The sequence below is a fragment of the Diabrotica undecimpunctata genome, chromosome 8 (genome assembly GCF_040954645.1).
Source record: "Diabrotica undecimpunctata isolate CICGRU chromosome 8, icDiaUnde3, whole genome shotgun sequence".
Taxonomy (NCBI): Eukaryota; Metazoa; Arthropoda; class Insecta; order Coleoptera; family Chrysomelidae; genus Diabrotica; species Diabrotica undecimpunctata.
Window position 1 is genome coordinate 11,520,450 of NC_092810.1, and position 23,924 is coordinate 11,544,373.

Genomic DNA, 23,924 nt, shown 5'->3' on the forward strand with positions numbered 1-23,924 from the left:
TGGGTCCTAACCTCTTCAAGAATTTCTCTGCATTTGTCCTTATCCATCACCTTTCTCCGCCATTAGCTCAGACAAAACAAATATTAATAAATATTTTAATATATGATATACATATTTAAATGCTGTATACCTAATTTCCTAATTATAGAAAATATTGAAATATTTGTCCGTGTTTATGATCCCATCGATAAAATGTAACTTTCCCACACCTTTAGACGACATGCTGCCCCAGATCATGACAGATGTAGCAAATTTGACTTTTCTCTTCAGACAGTCGGGATGAAAAACTTTATTTTTCCTGCGAACGACGCGAGTCCTACTGTCTCCAACATACACTTCAAATCTGGACTCATCACTCCATTGTATTGAATCAAATTGCGACTGAGTCCAATCTTTATGCTCTTTTGACCTTCTTAGTTCTATTTTTCTTTTGTTGTAATGTTAGTCATGTTAGTTGTTGTAATGTCAAGTTGCTTTTCCTTGGCCTAAAATAAAATGAAATTTATTAAAATTTTGGAACGCGTTTGAATTTCAAATTTAATTTGTTTACCTGCTACAATCTCTCGGTATTGAAACGAGACTTCTATTTCCTCACCAGTTTTAGATGGGCACCCACGAACAACACAATAAGATCCTCCTTTTCGTGTTGGTCATCATAATGAGTTTATTACAAAAATATGTAGAACAGTATTATTCTTTTTTAACTATTAAACAACACACACGAAATAACACTTCTCAATATGTAAACAAATAACAAACTTCCGTTTTTATAGGTTGACAGATAAACTATTTAGAACATGGCGGATTGTCACAGAAATTTGGATTGCGAAAAAGCCCTTCGTTTCGCTTCTTGTTGGGTGATGTATTCTGTGCTATAATGCGTCTTAATGTCTTTCGATCTGCTTCGGTTATTTTACTTTTTCGTACATTTCTAGGTTTTGTGACGACCGAACCTATAGTTTTGTATCTTCTGATTATGTTTCTTACACTATAGCGTGACCATTGCAACATATTCGCGATTTCCGAATTGGATTTTCCAGAATTAAAAAATCTAATAATGAGTGAACAAATTTTCTCATCGATAACTTTACCTCAACCAATTGTACACTTCCCGTCATATAAAACTGGTACACTTTTTTTTCCCAATGTAAACCTGGGTTCAGACTGGATACAGTGGTTCGTGAATTAATTCGCTGTTGCCATCACAGATAACGGAATTGCACTAAATCTAATTAAAAAAATAAAGTTATTAGATAGGTATTATTTTTATCATTAACAACAAAAAACCGTATTTAATAAATTTAATAACCAGAGATAGGGTTCAGCTAATATCCAAAATATTTGAAGGATCTTTAAACCTAGATTATTAGCACAGGGAACATTATAATGCATCTACTGTACCTAATTTTTTACTTCAATTACCTACCGAACACGAACTGTATTTTGTATCAATAAGTTTAGTCACAGGCCAACTACTAAGATTAATTTATTATTTATTATATGAACGATAACATTAACAAAAACTAACATTATACTTTATCCTACGTAGATTATAAAGTGACAGTTACAATCCAATACCTCACTGTAATGTTTTATTATAATAATTTAAAGTTATGTCTAGATTGATTTTATCTATCACTATAGTTGAATTGAAATATTTTCATAAATTATAATAAAACACAAATCAAGGTATGAGTACTTAATTGAGATAAGAAAAATTACAAAATTAATATGAGAAATTTTTAGGATGCATGTTTAAACAAATTTAATGTGACTGACTGATCGAGAATGCTCGATGTTTTAGTTTTTAGAATACTCAAAACTGGCGGTCTGTCACACAGCCCTGCTTTTAGCCGATTTCATATAATATTTTCGTTGAACTGGCAACAGTGCCCTAGAAATTAGAATGACACATGTGACAAGATCAACTTACACAACTTGAAAAACATGATTTTCGGTAATAAGAGTTGTACCAGTTTTTTATGACGCGAACGGTACAATCCACAAACGGCAAAAAGCTTTACAATGCTATAAAATAAATTTGACAGTAACTGACAATATTATTGTTTTGATGTCATTTTTCCATAGCTACCTTTGGATTTAACGTAGTTATGAAAAAATCAACGTATGTTGACATAAGTGAATGCATAGCCAGGGTTTTTTATTGTTCAAAATAACTTAAACTTACAATGTACCTTAAACTGGAAATTCCATAGGTGGGCCAACTGATATGTGAAGGGGCTCGTATAAGAATTGGTGCTTTGAGAGCTATAAATAAGCCTTAGTTTCTCACGTTATCATTTAAAAAATTATTTGTAATATATCATAAGTTTTATACAGTTTTATAAAACTTTTATTTTTGATTTGACAGTAACAAATGGTTTGTCCTAGTTAATTTGATAAATTTTAAATATATTACAGCCTTTTGATACTTTAAGCTACTCTTTGCCTCGACAACTCAACTGTTTTTTCTTACATAGTTTGTATTAAAAATCGATGTAACAGTTACAACATATACGCCAAAAACTAATCATATCTTGTTTAAATGTTGTTAATTGTCCATACATAATTTTTACCTCTGAAAATGGATTTTGGTACATTGTTAAAGCGACCATAACTGTTAGACGAGTTTTTAAAGACATCTGTGATAATAGGTTAGATAGTTGAATAATTTAGATTCACCACCCTACATTGGAAATAGTACTTTTAAACGCTTAGAAATAGAATACCAAATGTAGATGTGCTGTACTTAAGAATAATACTAGGCTTCGCACTGTAATTCAAATTGCCATATATAATGAATACTTACATTAAGAGTTATTGGCAAATTGAAATAAATAAAATAACCACTGTACATTTGTTTTGCGTAAATAAAAGATGTACTGGGTGTTTCAAAAAAATGTAACACAGTTTCTAGAATGGCCATCAATGCTCATGAATTTGTTTTTATATCTGACTCACAGATGGCGCTAGTTATACCAAGTATTATTCAATTATTATTATTTGCAAGGGTAGAATTAATAATCAAAATTCCAAGTGAACTTAAACATCATATAAAATCTATTTAAGTGAACTTAAATTGTACACCAAAAAGATACTCTTGGTAAAACTCTATACTGTCTACAGTTTTTGGAATATTTTGATTTGAAAATTATGAAGTAATAACCGATGCTGGTATAAAGTGATTATAAAGTTATCATTACTTTGTTTAATAATTTTAGAAAATTAAAATAAAGAATAAGAACATAAAATAAAATTCAATTGGAATAAATGTTCAAAATGTCCTTAATTTTCACGAATAAACAAGTTTATCCTTTTTTCTAAAGAATCCATTAATCTTCTAAACGGTTGGGGATCAGCTATGGTGTCATTAAGGTGACCTCGTCCGTAAAAAGAAGTTTTCAATGCAATGTTTCACAAAAATCCACTCTTAACTGGTAGATCTCCTCAGAAGAGCTCTTGGACTTGTCTGTAATGATAAGGATGTAGCTGCTGCTCTCTAAGTATCCGCCAAGTACTTGAAGAAGACTTATTTATTTGTCTTGAGATATATATCCCTTACGCTAACTGTTGGATCTTGATCAAGTGAATTTAAAATAATATTTTCTTTAATAATTGTTCTTGTTTTACTTGGTGTACCAGAATTTATTTTATTTGGTCTCACAGTCCCAGTTTCTCGACAACGTCGTTCAACGGCCCTCAATGTTTTTTACTTAAGTAATGGATTCGACCGTTACTTGATGGAAATGCATTTTATCTAACAATAAAACACTGAAAACTTTTGTTTTCAACACTCCCACAAAATGTACTTTAAATTATTATCACTACAGATGTTTCGACCAGAGTACCTTACTCAAGTGATCTATTTTTGGTATGTGTTTACACTTTACAGTCTTTAACTGAATAAGTTGAAGAGGGGAGAACTGTTTGTCTCAAGTTGGTCATTCAAAATTATGTCTGTATTTTTTAATTTGTGGATTTCCAAGGCCTTTAGGCCTTGGGGGCCTTTATTTTGAATGTGAAGAATTTGAAATTAATCATTAAAAGAATGATTATGATCTACAAGGCGAAGCGCGTTCGTAGAATCTGTTTTTCTATTATTAAAAGCCCTTTTATGTTCTGCCATACGTTTGATAAAAGTTCTACCAGTTTGGCCGATGTAAGTTTTTGGGCAATCGCCACATTTAGGTTTGTATACACCGCTGTGTAATTGCTTTTTCTTTTGGCTCTTGTTTTTTTTTCTTGGTAAGTTTCTTCTAAGAAACATTTCTGCATAACGTGTAAAAGCTACACTATAAATTCCTAAACACTTGTGTAAGGTTAAATTTGAGTACATTTTGGTTAACAATCAGTAGAGCACCTAGAATTTTCGTTTGGGGGGGGTTTGATTGGGCACCGAATTTTTTTTATGCTACCTTCATTTTGAGGCCTTAAAATTTGTGAGTAACAGTGTCGGAATAGTGTACGGGGGGATTTAACCCCCCAATCCCCCCTTGGGTGCGCCACTGTTAACAATATCTAATTTTTCAAGTAACAATGTTTCAAAAATCTAATTATTGTTGACTTATTGTCATAACAATCAATAAATGTCGTAATGTCGGTTGCTTGGTGTAAAATTGTATGATGTTTAAGTTCACTTTGAATTTTGATTAATAATTCTACCCTTAAAAAAGTTTATGTTTAATAATACTTGGTGCGAACCTTGTAACTAGCGCCAACTATGAGTCACAGATATAAAAATAAATTCATGGGATGTATCAGATTCCAAAACATATTGGTATACAATTGCATTACAATGTTGCTAGTAGTTTCGGCAAAATTGTAAAAAATGTGTTTTCTTCAACGCGTTTATTTTGAGAACCGATGGCGTTACAAAAATTTTTTACCAAGCAAACCCCTATTTTTCAGCTTCTTACCTTTTCTAGAGACGGTGTTACCTTTTTTTGAAACACCATGTATTACTGGTTTCTCCTATCTCAAATATATCAGCAGTTTCCTTGTTTTCATTCTTATTTTCGCAGATATTTTGGGTTTTTTTGATCATTAAGACTGCAATGATATTCGTCAGGGACCTTTATACGGTTCCGGTGTATCATAGAATAACTACTAATAACTACTAATTATTATCGTCAATGGCAGCATATCATTGTTGCCAAAAAACTAGTCTTAATAAATTTTTTAATATAGATTACATTTTTTTTCAAATCTATGACTTGCCAACGAAAATTTGCAGTCATTCAAATTTTGTCGCCATTTTATGACATCACTGCACTATAGGAGTGGCGCCACAGGTATAAAAATTATTAAACTTTAACAAACAAAGCGTACTAGGTGGTCCTATACACGATTCCAGCGATTTTGCAACTTCTTTCTGACGTCTGAATGATTAGTCTGCAAAATCTGGAAGTTCTGCAAATAAGCGTTTGCTTCATCAATTATCTCTTCGCTCGAGCTGAAATTTTTATTTATGAGCCATCTCTTTAGATTTGGGAACACATAATAATCAGAGGGGACCGAATCAAGAGAATAAATCGGATGAGAAAGCATTAAGACGCTCAACTCATGAGTTTTTGCCATTGTCATAACGCTCTTGTGAGCCGATGCATTTTCTTGGAGAAACAACACTGTTTCTTCTAATTTGTCTAATAATGCACAATAATATGTATTGCCTATTGATAGTTTTACATTTTTCAAGATTAGAATTATGCCTTTACAACCCCAAAATACAGTGGGCATAATCTTTCCGACCTATTGAGTCACTCTTGGCCGCTTCGGAGCACTTTTCCGACTTCAGTCCATTCCTGTACGTTCAGTCTGTTCTCTGGTGTGTAGTAATAGATCCAGATCTCATCAACGATTACCAATCGATACCAAAAGCCGATAGATTGCGCTTCATGAGGTCCAAAACACTCCTAAGTACTGGTCATACTATCATGTTTTTAGTCAATGGTCTGCAAACGCATCACCCATCGACAAGATAATTTTTTCATATTCAAAATACGACTAGTACGCTCTTTAATAATTCTTGTATCATCTGCCAATTCACGCATCTTTAGTTTAAGATCAACTAAAATAATTTAATGGACTTTCTTTACATTTCCTGGTGTAACTGCATGGTAGGGCCGTTCAGTACATAGTTCATCCAGTGTAGATATACGGCCATTACTAATTCACGGAACCAAAATTTGACAGTATAGTCTGAAGCAGCGTTAGTCCCAAAATAAGAAAGATCCAAAATCGCTTTTCCCCATTTTTTTCAAACCTATCAACTTTATGCAGCTGTCAACAATATATAATGCCACAATTTTACATATATGCTTAAAAAAGGTTAGGCTTGTTAGAACTATAATGTTTACTGAGATCCCAGCGCCTTAATCGGCGAAGAAGGTTAATTATCAGACCACCAGATAGGGTTCTGCTTGCAGGAATTCCGTTTTAAATTTAAATTCATTAATTTTGTAACTTTACATAAAAGATTATATTTATTTATGATTTTAAAATAAAATCGTTTATTATGCTTAGTTTATGAAAGTAAACTTGATGTAAGTAGTTTTACTTTTAACTAGTAAAAGGAGCCATGCATATAGAGCAATGACGTCAAAACAGGCCATATCAGAGATTTTTAACTGTTTTAGTCATCATCTAAATCTAGAGTTCTGACAGTTATTCTCTGAATGTATTCTTCTTTAATTCTACTCACTTAACGAACATATGTGAGTACAATACATGTAAAAAGGGTGTCACTTCAGAAGTAAGACGATTATTTATTATCTCATTTCGCTTGGTACGTCAATATCTGCGCCTTCTTTCAGTTTATACAACTCTAAATACTATGAGGGTCATTGGGTTTATTATTTTTTATTGAAATCTTGTTTATGGAAAGTATGACCTGTACGAATCTAAGAAAAAATCGCAATTAAAAAAAACGAAAAAGAAATACACGCACAGAAAAAAACGCAATGTTATATAAGCTCACTAGAAATATCTACACGTGGAAAATTGCACACATAGATTAAATCGCACAAGGAAAACAGCTCTGATGTATACAGCGCATGTAGAAAAAGACGCTCACCTTTATGCTTTTTCTATTGGCATATAATACCTTGCAATCCTTGCATATCTTTCTAATGGGTGGTATTTATCGACTATATCAACATGGAAAGAATATCTTAAAGCATCGAGGTCATTGAAAAAAGTCAATCATACTCATGTTTGCCTGGGACCGGGTTTAGATTGCAGCGGGCAGTCTAGGTATTACAGTACCTGGCCAAACTATTAGGAATCAAGGAAAAATCTACTATATAAAGTTATTTCTCTCATGATTTTGGATATATTTGAAAAAAGTTACTGTTTTGTTCGTTTTTGTAAATATTAACTCGTAGGTAATTAAACTGTACTAAAAAAGTTAACAAAAAACTTTTATTTATTAAAAAAGTATAATTTTTACAAATTAGGGATTAATTTAATATTTTGTATGTCCAACTTTGGCTGCTAAAAGAGCTTGAACGCGTCTAGGCATGCTCTCGATATAGGCTTGAATAGTTTCCTGGAGGTGAGGATTATGATTCCACTCAAATATGAGCGTTTCAGGTAACTCCCTTTTATTAGTAATGTTTTTTTTTTCGCAATATCCCTTTTCAGTAGTTCCCACCCATTCTCAATAGTGTTCATATCAGGCGAGTTGCCTGGCCAGTTAAGAACTTTAATTTTTTTTGCTTTAAATAAGTTGAAATACTCTTAGCCTTGTGGCAAGGAGCAGCATCGTGCATAAATATGGGTTCATCTTCTCCAGGAAACCATTCCTGCAGCTGTGGCAAAAGTCTCGTCTCGAGTACCACAGACTAGACCATGAGTGACGGTGGGTGTTTGATGGTGGGCACAATGCAGTCGGGCTTGTATTTCTCGTTGGGACGTCTCCGAACAAACTTCGTTTTTTCGGTCAAAACGCTCAATTTTTTTAAAATCCACAAGGAAACAAAGTTCCTGTATTTGGCTGTAAACCATATATTAAAAAATTTTGAATAAAATCCTTTATAAAAAGGTATATAAAAAACCCAGTTGGGCTATGTTGAATTGACAAAACGTTTTCGGAATAAGTATTCCATCATCAGAGTCTAGTTAATACATGGATGTAACCACTAAATATGTGGGTAAAAACCCTTTAAAAATTATTAAATAAAATTTGGTTTACATTATGTCTAATTTACAGTTGAGATGTTAAAGTTACCGTTGGATTGGTAACATGGCGAAAACTTTAACATCTCAACTGTAAATTAGACATAATGTAAACCAAATTTTATTTAATAATTTTTAAAGGGTTTTTACCCACATATTTAGTGGCTACATCCATGTATTAACTAGACACTGATGATGGAATACTTATTCCGAAAACGTTTTGTCAATTCAACATAGCCCAACTGGGTTTTTTATATACCTTTTTATAAAGGATTTTATTCACAATTTTTTTTTAGTTTTTAATAGTGATATTCAAGCAAAACAACACAAATATACCTTTCTCCAGTCTTTCACTGTCCAGTTTTTGTATTTTTGTGAAAATTCGAAACGTTTCTTTATCATAGCCGGAGTAAGCCTTGGTTTTCGAGCTGGTGTCCTAGCTACCAGTTTGTCTCTGACGAACTGTTCTTTCTGAAACACAAATTCCTTCATTTCTTATCTCCAGGGTAAGCATTCGCAGTGGTTTCTTTCGGTTTACTAGGCAAATATCTCTTATTTTGCGATCAGTCCTAGGAGTAGTAACACGATGTCTTCCGTTGTGTTCCTTACACTTTGGATCCAAACTGACTCCAGACGCAATGTTCTGTTTTATATTCCTTACAGAACTTCTTAATACTCCTGCCATTGCTGCTATTTTATTTTGAGACATTTGTCCAACTTTTGAGAGTCCAAATAACCGACCTACTCGTTTTATTGACATTCCCCATCTAAAGAAATGTATAATACCCTTAATTATACCAATAACTTCACTGCATATTTTATATGCAAAAAAAAGGATAAATCACTCAACTCTGCAATAAAATTTCAAGTCAAAACCGTTTAGATTTCAAATGTTCACAGACAGTATTTGAGGTTATAAAATGCACACTAGTTGACAGGACGCAATGCTGTCTAGAAATGGCAGATAGGGCGGTGTTGCCAACGTTAAAATAGTACAATAATGTTACCATACTATATAAATGTTGCTATGCGAAAAAATAATAACGTTCCTGTTGATAAAAATTATTAATTTTAAAAAATGCAAATTGTTAATGCTTGGCCTAGTAATTTGGCCAGGTACTGTATATGTCTGGCTTTTTCCGATAATAAGATAAAACCTAACCTAATCAAAGGCAACCTAGTAAAAGGAAATATAGAAAACTACGCGATTGTAGCCAATTCAGTAGAAAAGTATAATGAAATAGAGAATAAATTATCATATTTAAGAACAATAGGTAATCTACAGTAGTTTATATATGTATTAGAAATTTAGATTTCCTTTAAAATGAATTTATAATATGAGTGCGCAATTATACATTTTTTTCCTTGTAGGATTTTCCGCGTGTGGATATTTCTTGTGGGCTTCTGTAACATTGCGCTTTTTTCTGTACGATTTTTTTATTTGCTCTTGAAAATGCTGTTTTTTAACAAATGTGATGCGTTTTGTGAGTATTCATTGTATAAAATATCATTTTGACAATGCTGTAGTTTATTTAGTAGAATAAAATTAAAATCTTTATATTTTGCAAAAAATATACATTTTTGTTACACACATTTTGTTATATCTCCGTAATTAAACCAACGTGTCACATGAAGGGTGTGGAAATAAATTAATTATAATAATTCAACTTTGATTTGGGTGCTGATGCTTTTGATAATATTCGGTAAATAATTTTGTATTACAAAAAATTAATTCGAAAATCATATTTAGAGTATATATAAATTATACTATATAAAAATATATAATAAATTTCTAATGGTAAGATTGTTCATCAATGTTAAATTCAAAATGACCACGCTGAGGCAAGTTTTAGATTTTGTATCATTGAAAATAAAGTACAGGTATGATAACACTGTAAAGGAGAATATTGTTGACCGATTAATAACATTCGTATAAACAGCTTCAATTTTAAACGCACATAAACTTTTGTTTAACCTTGGACATTTGTTGTATGAATGTTATATTCGTTATACAAATCTGACTTTTCATCTAAACAGAATGAATTGTCCAAAAGGTCGGTTGGTACAACAAAAATACGTTTTTTGCAAAATGATAATCAAGTATATCAAATTATTCTGTAGTTTTAGTTTTAATCTTGCTACTTAAAAACATGACATAAAGGAGATTTATCACACTTTTAGTAAATATGTTGCAAAAAAGACAAAAATACGTTGAGATGTATGTGATTATATGTTTATTAATGTGATCGTTATTTGTATATTTGTTAATAACACAAGAGTGCTAGGCGCACTGGTACTTATAACTGAAACTGTAAAAATTTTGTTATAAAATTGTTTTGTTTTGATTAATTACTATAGTAGACGGCACAGTTAGAATTCAGTGTTGGTCTTACGGCGCGCAGCGATGCCGCTCATGTCGGCACAGTGGTAGGTGTGTAGTAGTTTGGCGATAGACTAAGCAATCAGGACCGTACACGCTTCGCTTCAAAAATCTTTACAATTTAACTGATTTAAATAAGAGAAAAAAACAAATTAATTCGATAAAAAATGCCGGTATACATAAAATATCTAATACCTCGTTAATACTTAAATACATATATACAAAAAATGTCAAGAAGTTTACCCTATACGACACGACAAATATATATACATAAAATATACAAGAATATCATAACTGAAATAATGTACTGTACGTACAGTATTAAAAAAACAAATGAGCAATAAATCTGAGATATTTCACGTTAATTAATACTAATGGCAATCCATATCTAAATCGTCCTCATCCTCTGAATCATCTCGTATATTAATTATCGCCGATTCAATAGTTTCCTGCAAATTGTCAACCGCAAACATTTTTTCTTCTAGTGTCTTGACGTGGTTCACATAATTATGCAATTGCCCTTTACATACACGTTGGTACGCTTCTTTCATCAACCGTTCTACCGATTTTTCTTTAAAATCGACGTTGTTTGAAGCCACATACCTTTTCACTTGACTCGACACCATCTCAATCGGGTTCAGCTCTCAATGGTAAGGCGGCGGTCTCAAAATCTTAACGCCATATTTTTCCACAATTGTTTTAATTTTGTACTTGTCGTACTCGTCTCTAAATGCGGCCGAAGTATCCAGTAATTTACATTTAAGGTAATCTTCCTCGAAAAAAATGTTCTCTTCGATTAGCCAATCCTTGATTTGCCTTTTGTTCCACAATTTTGTTCGGGAAATCAAATCTGTGTGAGTGGTATGACGCGTTGTCCAAAACGACAACATTTTCTTTGTATTTCGGCAAGTTTTCAATTAACGTCTTCTCAAATGATTCTTCATATAGATCCCCGTCCATTTCGTCGTGGTAATCAGCGGTTCCCTTCTTGGCCAAGAATGTTAATTCGACCCATGCCACAAAACCAGTTTCGCTTCCAGCATAAAGAAGAACAAACCGAGGACCTATTTGGGTTGGAGCTCTGAGTTCAGTAGAGGGCCCTTTTATGAAAGCACCTCATGAATTCTTGGTCGTTGTATCCTTTCATTCCTTTTTGACTGAAGCACCGACGTTAGTCCAAGACTCATCGGTATAAACAAGGTTCACATTATCCTTCTTCCTCAATGTGTTTATTTGTATGAGGTACTTGTGTCTCCAGGACATATCTCTTCTTTTCTTTCTCTTTTACCTATTCAAAAACCATGTCATTTAGTAGCCTACGAAATGTGGTTTTTGAAAAAGCTGATAGGTCCTCATCAGACTTCCTTATTTGAGATTTCACTCACTCATTGTAAGTATTCTCACGTGAATTGGACTGGAAACTGCTTTTCTTCCTTTTTTGTACCGGTTTCAGTTCAAATTGCTGGGCCTCTTCGCGGATGTCATAAATTTTGCGAACACTCACACCGCACATTTTCCAAACCAGTTCAGATGATAGTTCCATTTTACACCACTCGTTTTACTTGATCACTGAATGTAACTTGATTTGCACTTCGAATGTGCCGCTGGTAAATAGTCAAACTCCATGTGAAAAAACACTATTTGAATTAACCCAATACATCACTATATGACCGTTAATAAGTATTATGTCCGCTCGCTATCCGCCGGCCTCGATTGTCGTTCTCGTATCTTTTGTTGTCGCCTGGAGATTCTTTTAGTGACTCTTCTTATAATCTTTGCATATATGACACACATCTGCATATGCTTAGACTGCTGCGTTGCCGCATCGGAAAAAATGCATGAATTAAACTTAAAATAGATAGTGGCGTGAACACATATTAAGAGTCATACCCTGTTTGAAATTCACGACAGATACTGGCAACGGCTCCACCATGTACTTACTTTCATCCGCTTGCGAAAATGAAATAGAACTGAACTTTCATAATTTTTGCCAACAAGTTTTTGGTATAATGGCCAGTACCCAAATCGACAAAGAGACATGTTTGCTTTGCGTGGACAATTTGGATTAAAACTGATTCGCTTTCTTCTAATGACTTTAGAATGATCTTTATTTAAATTGATAAATATAGATAAACTATCAACAATGAGTTTTTGATTTATTTTACTTTTTTTATAGTATTTTTCTTCGTGTTATTGTTTAGTTCGACAATGTGACTCTCTTATTTATATATCGATGATTAAATCATGCTTTAGTTGAAACAATAATGATAGTCTTTTATGCAACCGTAGACAATTATTGTTGTGTGCGCGTATATTCCATTGCTATGATTCTTAAATATGGTTCTGATGCACCGTTCGGGACAAACTGGCAACGTTGTCGACCGTTCTCCAGTAAGACACACATTGCCCTATCTTACCTGCACTGCATAACTGTGGCTTCTATTATAACTCTAGTTATTCTCTTCAGATAGTTTTCGTTGTTTGAGTATTGTTTTACCATTCTAAAATTTTTCTTTAAAATACCAAGTGACTGTGGCCTTCTTAAGGGCCGGCAATTTTGTGTCAAGATGCGAAATAAGAAATTAGTCTTATGGTTGTTTTTCAGTAGAACTAAAAGTACCAGACAGTCTGCAGGTTCTAGTTATTAGAAATGTCTTACGCTTATTTTGTAATGCCAGAATATTAACTGTAACTGTTGTTTTACAAAAACTATCGGACAATACAATTAATATCGTAAATCAAAATAATTATAAAAATAGATGTAATGTTCAAATTTATAGAAAAGTTTTTTTGCGATATATTTGCTATAAGAGGAAATATGTTTTCCGTTAACTACGTATCATGAAACATTCATTTTTCGATTCGGTAATTACTGTTTTTTTATATATATAAAAATATGCACGTTGTATATCTTTTATTTTTGTAAAAAACATTGTTGATATTTACAAGAAAAAATATTAAAATATGTCGAAGAAAGTTCATTTGCTACTGTAAGTATTTACTATGTGATTTTTCACTTAAACTTAGATATATACATACATGTACAGTATGAAATCATTTTATGTTTTAGACTTTAAATGTTAAGCTTCTACTAGTCAGACAAAGTATGTTTAATGTTATATGAAAAAGTATTTCTTTATTACCAAGTTATTTAAGATTATATGCTTTTCGTTTTTTATTAAGAATAAATTTATTTTTTCTGTATTTTGCGTATTATTTTTGTGTCTTACATTATACCTGTTTCTGTCCCTCTTACTGTTGCGAGGACTGTGACTGTGAAAGAACTAACAATGAGAACAATGTATGTGATGAGACATATGAACCTGATAAAGATCGCTCACCTAAACTTTTTACTCAAGAAAAATTAAATGATATAGTGAGAGATTTAAATCTCTTAAAGGATGCTACAGAAGTGGTACCCTCTTTAATGACAAATTAGAGGTTACACAAAGAACGGTACTAGGCTCGGGCTTCAGTCTGGTAGAGGTCTCTTGGTTGGGGCTCTTATTATAGCGTAAATATAAAGAATAAGTTATATCAGTACTGAAGATACAGGGACGAGAAGTTAGGAGATAAAGAGAAGAGAAGTTATAAGATAAAGAGAAGAGATGTTAGAAGATAAGAGAAGGGAAATATTTGGACACCACCCTATTTTTAGAGGAACAGGGAAACCATAAGACAGAATAGATAACAAGAAAGGTAAGGTATACACACTTAATATTTCGACACATATACACTGTTTATATGATAAAACAAAAAGTAATATAAATCAATAACAATGCCTGAAAGAGATACGCCATGCACAAAAATATAAATTTATATCATAACAAAAAAATAAGGACAGTATCTGCGTCATCATTGGGAAAAGGTTTAAAATGTTTTTATGAATATATAACAAAGGCGCACTAGCACTGATTAATTAAAATTATCTATTGCTATACTGCAGATTTAAATAAATAAAACAAAAACTTTGTGTATTCTTGAAACTGGTTTAATATAAAATTTACTGTACAATAACCAAATTACCTGTGCAGGTTTAAATCAATTTAAAAATCTCACAAGAAAATCACTCTGTGCATAGCCCAAGCCATTCTAAAATACTATTTACATACACTTAATCATTATACCAATCTAAAAACAACAGCGAAAATGACATAACTAGTAAAAAGAATAAAATGTACACTCTCAGTCCAGCATTTCTCTGAATTGCTTGTCTAATTTGTTCATTAGCATCTTTCATGTTTTCAGTGGATCCAACTACAGTTGTGGCTATCCTTTCAATATCTGCTTGTTGCTGTAATACTTTTTCAGTAAATAATTCTTGTAACTCTGCTATATGCACCACTTTACTTTCCATCTGTCTAACTTCATCTGCAATAAATAAAAAAAATTAATAGGAAGAAAATTATTTTTCTAACTTACTCTATAATTTTTGGCAACATATGTTTGATGTTCATTGTAAGAAAAGGTGAAGGTTGTACTTTATTGAAATATAATAAAATAAACTTATCTAGTTAAACAATTTTTGAATCTATTTTGGATCTTATTCTTCAGTGGTCTAAGAACATTGCTTTTAAGATGTTCTAAGATTTTATTAGCTATTTGGAAAGATAGTTGCGATTGTTGCCTCAGGAAATGAATGGGTATTGTTGTGTATGGAGTTGAGAGTAAGAACTGTTTGTCCAGAGGAGGGAATGCTATCTCCAATGCTGTGGGCTAAACAATCTATTAGCAAAGCTGTCCAGGGAAGGTTTCTATTCTACTGCATTGGATATGCAAAAACCTGGCAGTAGTGGTTAAAACACATTTTACCAAAACACTCTGAGAGCAAACATAGTTTGCCCTAAGAAAGGTGAATAACTGGTGTGAAGGTGAGGATATAAAGATCAACCCCCAAAAACAAGCAATTGTCGCCATTACTAAAAGAACACTGCAGGACTATTTCAACCATATTACTCAGAAGAGCCGGGATTCCGTTTGTAAGTCAGGCCAAATAATTAGTTGTAATATTCAACCAGAAGTTGACAGGAATCCACATGGGACAAACAGTTAAGTAAAGACAATATAAAAAAATAGTGAAATTAATAGTGATATACCTAGTTTATGTTGTTGCATTTTAAAATAAAAAAGTACCACCAAAAAGGTATCATATTTACCTGAAATACTATTAAGTTCATTATAAAGAAGATTGTTTTCTGTTTCAAACATCTGCATTTCTTCTGCAGAAAGTTGATTGTCATAGTCAACTGATGCAGGTGGAACTCTAACAGTCTCTTTAGGAGAAGTCAAATTGCTTGGAATATCTAAACTAGATTTATTCTGACTATTGTTGATTTCTTGTTTTTGACTTACTGGTTTGGTTTCTAACTTTGATAATTTGTGTGTTTCAATTACACGTTTTACCCTCACAGCCTTTGCTTCAGTATATATTTTGGAAACATTTTTTAAATAGCATTCTAAACTATCAATGACGTTCTGATAGTGCTCTTCCTTTTGACTACTTTTTGATAAAGCCATTATTTCCTTTTTATACTCCTTTATTAGCTTACTACAATTGTTTATTATTTCTTCTGCCATTGTATCAACTTTTTGCCTATCGATTTCTGACATGGTTTTATTTGTAGATAAATAATTTATGACATTAAGGTAAGCAGCCTTATTTTCTAATAGAAAGCTTTGGAGTTTTGTTATTTGCTTAACTATGTCTCTTGCAGTTGAGAGATGGATATCTCTATGGGTTTTTAAAATATTTGATTTCTGATCCCTTATGCCAAGAGATTTGTTGGTAGTACGTACTGTTTTGACACAAGCTTTAAATAAGGCAGTTATATCCATTTTGATAAAATATTACGATATTAATTAAAGGACAAATCACCATACAATATAACCTAACTTTTAAATGTCAGATCATTTATCGCTGTCTCTGACAAGACAAAGTGTCAAAAACGTTAGCACTTGACAGGCCACATGTTCAAAATATTTCGGCTAATGACAGTGGCGGACGACAAAAAAATATCACAATCACCTATCAGAAATATCCAAAGTAGATTAAAAAATTCAAACTTTTTATATTAAAATCTCTACACATGTAACTTAGTTTATGTGATACAGGAAAGACAATGTATTTTTAAACAAAGATACTGTACACAATTTATAGTTCTTAAGTGTCTTTTTAATCACCTGCCTTATGAATAATCGTGGAGTTTGTAGAGTGTTTATGATCATTTGGATGAGTTGGTCTACAATTTCCACTTTGTGGTATCCATAAATTATTCTTTATTGCGCACATAAATATAAAGTATATAACAAATTTCTCAGTTTCCTTTAATTGGACTTCTAGAATAAATTTATTTCTGCTTTATTCTAAAATACATACATGTCATATGTTGTCAATGTCACATACAGAAAAAATTCAGATTCTTTTAATTGTTTTTAAATATTTTTACTGTCTGGTATAACCGAACAACTGTGGACTGTTTGTTTATTCCTTAATTTAAATTGGGCCATTGAAAGAATGTATTGGTTTAAATCTACCACGTATCAGTTTCTTACTACGTCGACGGTTAGTTTGACAAATTTTCTGAAGAGTGTTAAAAATTATTACAGTTATTACATCATAGCAAGGTTTGTTTATAGTAATTTATTTCAGTTTTTATTTTAAGTAGTAAATTTACTCTTTGGTCCTTTTAAGGATGTTAAACATCCCTGCTATTTGAGGAAGCCTGGTCCATATGTGAAAAGCAGTACTGGTATTATCTTTTAAGATAAATACTTATTTATTGGCTTTCAGTCCTACACATTTTGTGGAAAGAATGGTATCTTTCCAGTTCTGATACAAGAGGACATTCATATCCTACGATCTCATCTAGCAAAAATATTCAAAATGACATTCATCCTATGTTATATTCCAAGAGAATGGTGATGTGACTTTATTCTTATGAGTGACAAACGTCATCCAGAGGAACCATTGTTATATAGATTTCCTTTTTTTTTTGAAGAATACTTACTTTTGTTTTAAACGTTTCAACGTTTGGCATTTCTTTTCCCAGGTAGGTAGCTGTAGCTTCCTCCGTAGTTATTGTTAGTTGTTGCCCTGGAAATCATCAGCGTCTTCTAACTTTAATGCCACAAATTCTATCGTATCACCTCCTTTTCTAACTTGGCTGCACCGTACTAAAGACGACCAATAGACAGAAATACGTATATACGGTTGCCTTCCATCAATATACCTTTTTTGGTTTTCTGTTTTGCGAGATATGCCATTACATTTTACTTTTATTATTTACTATTATTTACTCGCATTATCCTTTTCCTTATATATATATATATATATATATATATATATATATATATATATATATATATATACACTCTTATGTTTTTTATTGTTGTTTGTATTTTTTATCAATTGTTCCCAAAAAGCTAAGTTGTTAATTTTAGCAACGCCTATGTGTTTGTATTGATCATTCAGGATTGTCTACTCTGCAGTATGTTATAATTATTAAGAAAATGTGGTTTATTATATTTTTGTAACTTTTATATAACAAAATTTAAACTAAGCATTATACGCTATTTAAATAAACACTACAAAAATCAATATATGTGAAATGATAAAAGTTATAAATTTAATAGATAATTCAAAATTATTGTACGCAATTTTGTCAATAAATCAGCAATGCAGAAAATTGGCAACCTTGCTAAAATGTATATTATAGATTATAGCCATGCGCAGCTGTCAAATGTCAAGATAGTAAGATTAAAAAAAGTAGATCGCAGCCGCACCAGCCACAGCCTGCCTTTTGCTTTTACAATTTTAATAATAGCAGTGAGGCTTAAGGCTTAGGTTGTTGGTGCGTTTCGGTATTGCGGTATTGGTATTGTCACGTTGGTGCTAGCGCGGTAATTACGTAAGGCGTTACAACTGCCGGGTGGTGTCGGGTTTCTATGATTTGGGGATTATTTACTAACTAATATTAAATCTACAAATTATCAAAATGTTAAATTTAAAAATGATTTCTAAATTCGCGCCTCTTAAATCAAGAAGTGCGGAAATTAGCACATTACTTAAGACCTTACCAGCAGCATGCAGTCAGCTCCAGGGCAGGACTTATGCGGACCATGTTATTCCAGACAGATTAAAGGATATGCCTACCAACGCTAATCCTAGATTTTTCGACATGGTTGAATATTTCTTCCACAAAGCCTGCGTTTTAGTAGAGGATAAATTGGTGGAAGACTTAGGAAACGTCAAGGGATCCAGGTTAAATTTGGATCAAAGAAAAGCCAAAGTAAAAGGTATTTTAACCTTTATGGAACAATGTGATCATATTCTCGAAGTTGCCTTCCCCATTAAGAGGGACAATGGGGAGTATGAAATCATTAAAGGATACAGAGCTCAACACAGCACCCACAGGACTCCATGCAAAGGGGGTAAGTATTCTATTTATTTTCAATTTTTGAACTCTGTTGGGTAACCTATTCAAATAGGTGTTAAGTAATATTGCCCCTTTGTCCATATCATTAGGTTTATTTTAGAAATATACATACAGTATTTTTTTGGCAATCACATAAGGAAAAAAAGGAATCATTTTGGGAAATATGGACCTGTATGAAGTGTTTGAGTTATTTTACAGCTGTTTTCTATCAGAAGGCGATTTTGTCACTGCATCTATTGTTATGTTATTTCTAAAATTGAAGTCAATGACATATAAGAAGCAATGGCTGTGAATTGCTATATCTAGCAGTGGATGAACATGGGCTGAAGAAGAAAAATTTAAAAGAATATAATCTAGAGACCAGTCAAATGGTAAATATAATGAGCTGATATCACTATCAAATTTTATACTGGGTTATTGCAAATTTATTAATCTTTTGTTTATGAATGATAGACAAATGAAGGCCGTTGGTCACAATATCTCAATAATTTAGGTTAAAACCAATTGCCTAGGGAGAGATTCACACCTAGTAACTCAAATACTTAACATATCCAAATGTGAGACAGAAATCCTGGACTCACATTTAATTTTTTCCTCCACTGCCCCTGAAAAAATTATGTACATACAAATGTAGCGAAACCTTGAGATTAACCTACATATGAGTCAATACCTGGAAGATGGTTATTTATTTAATTCTGACATAGGTTGTGAATGCTTCTGATTTCATTTAAAATTCTGTATAATTTGGGGATCACATCTTAAAAATACTTTGGAATATAATATATTTTATAACGGCAGTACAAATTTATTTTTTGATGAATAGGACAATATATGTCTTCTAAAACTCTAATTTTTACTATAACATGAGGTAAAAGTGTTTTCAAATTTGATATAGGTTATTTTAGAAGTTAACAAAATGAAACACCCTTTGTATCTTATAGCTTTCATGTATCATTTTCAATAGATTTTCGAAATATATTTATGCTCTAAACCTAAAGTAATCATAATACACCAATACATTAGTAACCAATTTACAAACACTATTAGTATAAGTTGATTACTTTATTAAATACAGTCAATGCCTGGATAGCAACCCCTCTAACTAGTGTCCACCTGTACATTGTGACCTCTTTGGTCATATTAAATTTAATTTTTTATAATTTTCTATATATTAAACCCTCTGTCTAGTGGCCATTCCAGATAACAACTGGGATCACCTGTTTGTATTCTCAGAATGATATACAATTCCCAATAAACAGGTTAGTTTATTTATCTTTTATTTTGGATGCTTTGTTTTAATAGCTTTCATAAGGATATCTTTTGTTTTTGTCCATCATTTTTCAGTTGTTGTGGTATTCATAATTGCAAATATTCATGACATTTTTGATATACTTATTCAGAGTAAAATAATTGATTTTATTTCACAATTTGAGTATCACTATTGATTTTCACCTGTAATTATCTGAATCAAACTTTTAAAGAATTATTTTTTAAAAACTTTGATGATGTACCTATGTCACATATTCAATTGCTAATTGAATTAAATAGCTGATAAAAAATGATCATATGCCTGCTTATACAGTAGACTCCCTCTATAACGAGAACTGAAATGGCAGACTAATTACCTCGTTATAAGCGGATCTCGTTATATCCAACAACAATAATATTGTGCATACATATGAATATGTAGTTTTCTAAAACATTAACTTTCTATAGTGAAGCCATTCGGAGCAATATAAGATGCTAATAAATATTGTTTGAATGGCGTTTTTAAAATAAAGTTGTTTACTTTTATTGTCAATGAAATGCATTAAAACAAAAAAGAGTTGTTTACTTTTACTGTCAATGATATATGTTAAAACAAAAAATCTGTATTCTGTAAATATGTATAAAGCGTATAAAGTTATTTTGTCATTTTTGACTGCTTTAAATTGTCCAATATTCTATCTATCATATTTTCTAAAGATGTGAAACAGTTTTATGCTTCTTCATTTGCGTTTTGTCCTTGGATAAAGTTTCTGACAACCTTTAAAACACTTTCACATCTTGTCTATTAGGACCCATATTATTAGGTGTGAATGGTCAACCCAATACAATGACACTTGTGAATCATAAATTTTACATTTCCGACTAAGAATCATAAATTGTAAGAAGTTTATTGCGGGCGGCCCGCAGTTAAAAAGGGTATTTATTTATAGCTACGGCCGGGCCAAAACGTAAAAAACACGTTTTGCAATCATATTTTCTCTCGTTATAAGCAAATTTACCTCGCTATAAAGGGTTATAGTTCAATAGAAATTTCACGGGACATCTAATGTACTTCGTTATAAGCGAAACCTCGTAATAACCGTGTTCGTTATAAAGGGAGTATACTGTATTAACTTCTGAAAGTGTGGTTTGGGTGAGTTATTATAACCTGGTAAAAGCAGTTACCAGATGGTTTTATTATTTATCAATTAAAGTGATTCTGAATTTTTCTACTGCCAAATTATAGTAAATCAAATCTCTATTTCTAAATTAAACATTAATTAGACATATCCCAGTATTGATTTTACGGAAGCTGTAAATAAGCACTTATTTAAAAGATCTTTAATATAAACTCTTAAAGAAGCCATACATAAGTGTGTACAAGGTCAAATAAGGCCTACTGTTCAATTTATTAAGTGTTTAAGTGTGAGTGAGGCTCTGTAAGTTTAAACACAGGACTGAAAAAATAATTAAAATTAAGCATAAGATTTAAGATTTTGAATAAAATTAAGGCAGTTTCATTAAGTTTTTTTAATGAGTGTATCACAAGTGTTGATTTAATTATATCCTTAATGAGTTGGATTTACATATTCACAGTCTCTTATTTTTCCATTTTCTTCATTGTGTTTTCCATTCTGTTCTGATTTACTAATAAAAAGTTTACTACATTCAGCATTTATTTTATTATTTTCTTTAATAAATGTTCCTAAATAGTATATCCATCGTCTTCTTCTTTCTTGGCTCTACAACTCCTAAGTGAGTCTTAGTCATATCTACTATTTTCCTTCACTCCTGCCAGTCTTGTGCAGCAATCTCCCATTGTTTTACCCCCATTTTACATAGATTATTTGTTACTGCATCTTTCCATCTTTTTCTTGGGCAACCAACTGATCTTTTGCCATCGGATCTTTCCCAGCAAGTTATATTTAGTAGTCTTTCATCATTTGATCCTAGTATATGTCCTGTCCATCTTATCTGATTTGCCTTAATGTATCATACTGTTTTCTTCTCCATAGAGTGCTTTGAGTTACTGGCCATGTCTTCTTTTCCACTCTTCTGGTATCTTGTCTCTATAAGGCCAAATATTGTCCAGAGAATCTTCTGTTATAATACTATTAATTTTGCTGGTTTACATCTCACTTCCATATGTTATTATGGGTCTTACATTGTTATATATCCTTGTTTTAGCTGTCTTTGAGAGCAATTTTGATTTAAGAATAATGCAGTGTATTTCCTGCCATGATTCTAGCTGCTACATCTTTCTCATAACTATTGGCGGCTTTTATCACTGCTCCCAAGTATTTGAATTCTTTGACATTTTTAAAATTGTGTTAATTTATCAAAATGTTTTGTCTAATTCTTAATCTTGAATTTTTACTGACTACCATGTACTTGGCATTATCTTCGTTGACCTTAGGTCCTATTTCCTTGGCGTGCTTTCAAAAAGGGTAAACACTTTCACATCTCTGGTGTATTGTGAAATTGTGTCAACATTGTCAGCAAAAAGCTAACAGTACCTTTTTTACCTAAAGGGGAAAGTGGATCGCCTTGTCTTAGGCTCGTTTTGATTTGAAACTCATCTGATGTACCTACTGCTGCAAATTTTGATACCATGATACCTAAATTAATGGTATATATATCGCCTTTTAAATTATTTTGCCAATTTACATGCATTTGCTGTCAACAGTTTAATGTAGGGAATTAAATAATTAAAATGATTAATTACCCTATACCAATAGATAACAACTAAACAATTTTTTAAAATTTGTCCTTAAATTTCAATACACATACATACTTAGTTAACCACTAAATAATGAGACACTTTCTACAATTATCGTTAGTTTTAAAGTAGAAATGCATTAATTAATTTGTGACAGGAAGTACTTTCCTCCTGCACATTAATCATTATTCAGCGAAGAGAATAATTTCCATTCCAGAGTTTTTAATGATAGTGTATTATATTTTTCGCAAAAAAAATTAAAATTATATCTTACCATTTTATAAAAATAAGGTTATATTAACCTTTTCTTGTCACTTTTAAATTTGTTTCCTACAATCTGAGAATTTATAGCAGGAATTTCTGTAGTGAAGTTTAATTTTTGATGATATTAGGACTGACCATATCAAGAAGGGATGAGTAATACACTCTGGGCCAAAATTAACCGGCCACCTTAAAAATGGGTAATTTTTGATTTCTTATATCTGCTAAACCTGTTGTCTGATTTAAGTGATTTTTTTTTAATATGTTATAGCCTTATTCCTTGACAATATCTTTATAATAATATTGATGCTAAACAGGTAAATTTTCATTGTATACCAGGCGTACGAATCAAACTGTGTTTTTTCTTAAAGTTTGCATCACCCTGTGGAATATTCTAGTGTTTGTAGAATACTGAAATTAAATCGTAACTTTAGCCTGAATGCTTTCTCAAAATTTTGTTTTTTGATTGATTCGCTTATAGTGGATAATACAAAAGTTAGGTGCTTTAACAAATAGACATGTTTTTTATCAATTTTTATCTCCGCGGAAGAGAAAAAGTAATCTTTTTGAAAAAAAGTCATTTGTTACAGTAAAAATCCAATGAATAAAATCTTCGAGGAAAATTCAAATTAACAATATTTTGGAAATCAACGTCTAATTGAAAAAAATTGGGTATCAATAATGGGTGTTGCCGTCTCTAGTCCTT

At 31.8% G+C, this 23,924-nt stretch overlaps 2 protein-coding genes and 1 long non-coding RNA gene across 4 annotated transcripts in view; 1 reads left to right on the forward strand and 2 right to left on the reverse strand.

The window, feature by feature from the left end:
• Positions 1-454: 454 nt before the first annotated feature.
• LOC140447187 (uncharacterized) lies at positions 455-8,027 on the reverse strand. Its single transcript, XR_011951584.1, has 2 exons — positions 4,963-8,027; positions 455-4,916 (listed from the first exon to the last, which is right to left on the reverse strand). It is a non-coding gene; the product is annotated as an uncharacterized lncRNA (long non-coding RNA).
• Positions 8,028-14,508: 6,481 nt separating this feature from the next.
• Syx18 (syntaxin 18) lies at positions 14,509-16,490 on the reverse strand. Its single transcript, XM_072541378.1, has 2 exons — positions 15,712-16,490; positions 14,509-14,926 (listed from the first exon to the last, which is right to left on the reverse strand). Exons 1-2 carry the CDS (start codon positions 16,388-16,390, stop codon positions 14,670-14,672), a joined length of 936 nt encoding a protein of 311 aa, XP_072397479.1. The 5' UTR covers positions 16,391-16,490; the 3' UTR covers positions 14,509-14,669.
• A 1,835-nt stretch (positions 16,491-18,325) lies between these two features.
• Positions 18,326-23,924, forward strand: part of Gdh (glutamate dehydrogenase, mitochondrial) — a 77,143-nt gene continuing 71,544 nt past the window's right edge. For both annotated transcript variants that reach the window (XM_072539699.1, XM_072539701.1), the window contains exon 1: positions 18,326-18,985. In XM_072539699.1, the coding sequence (XP_072395800.1) occupies positions 18,550-18,985 (436 nt within the window). In that variant the 5' untranslated portion in view covers positions 18,326-18,549. The remainder of the gene's footprint in view (positions 18,986-23,924) is intronic.

Coding starts and splice junctions, on each gene's coding strand:
- Syx18 (XM_072541378.1), bottom strand. CDS start 16,390: ATGGATATAACTGCCTTATTTAAAGCTTGTGTCAAAACAGTACGTACT. Junction 14,927..15,711: donor TGAACTTAATAGTATTTCAG/GTAAATATGATA, acceptor TATTTATTGCAG/ATGAAGTTAGACAGATGGAA.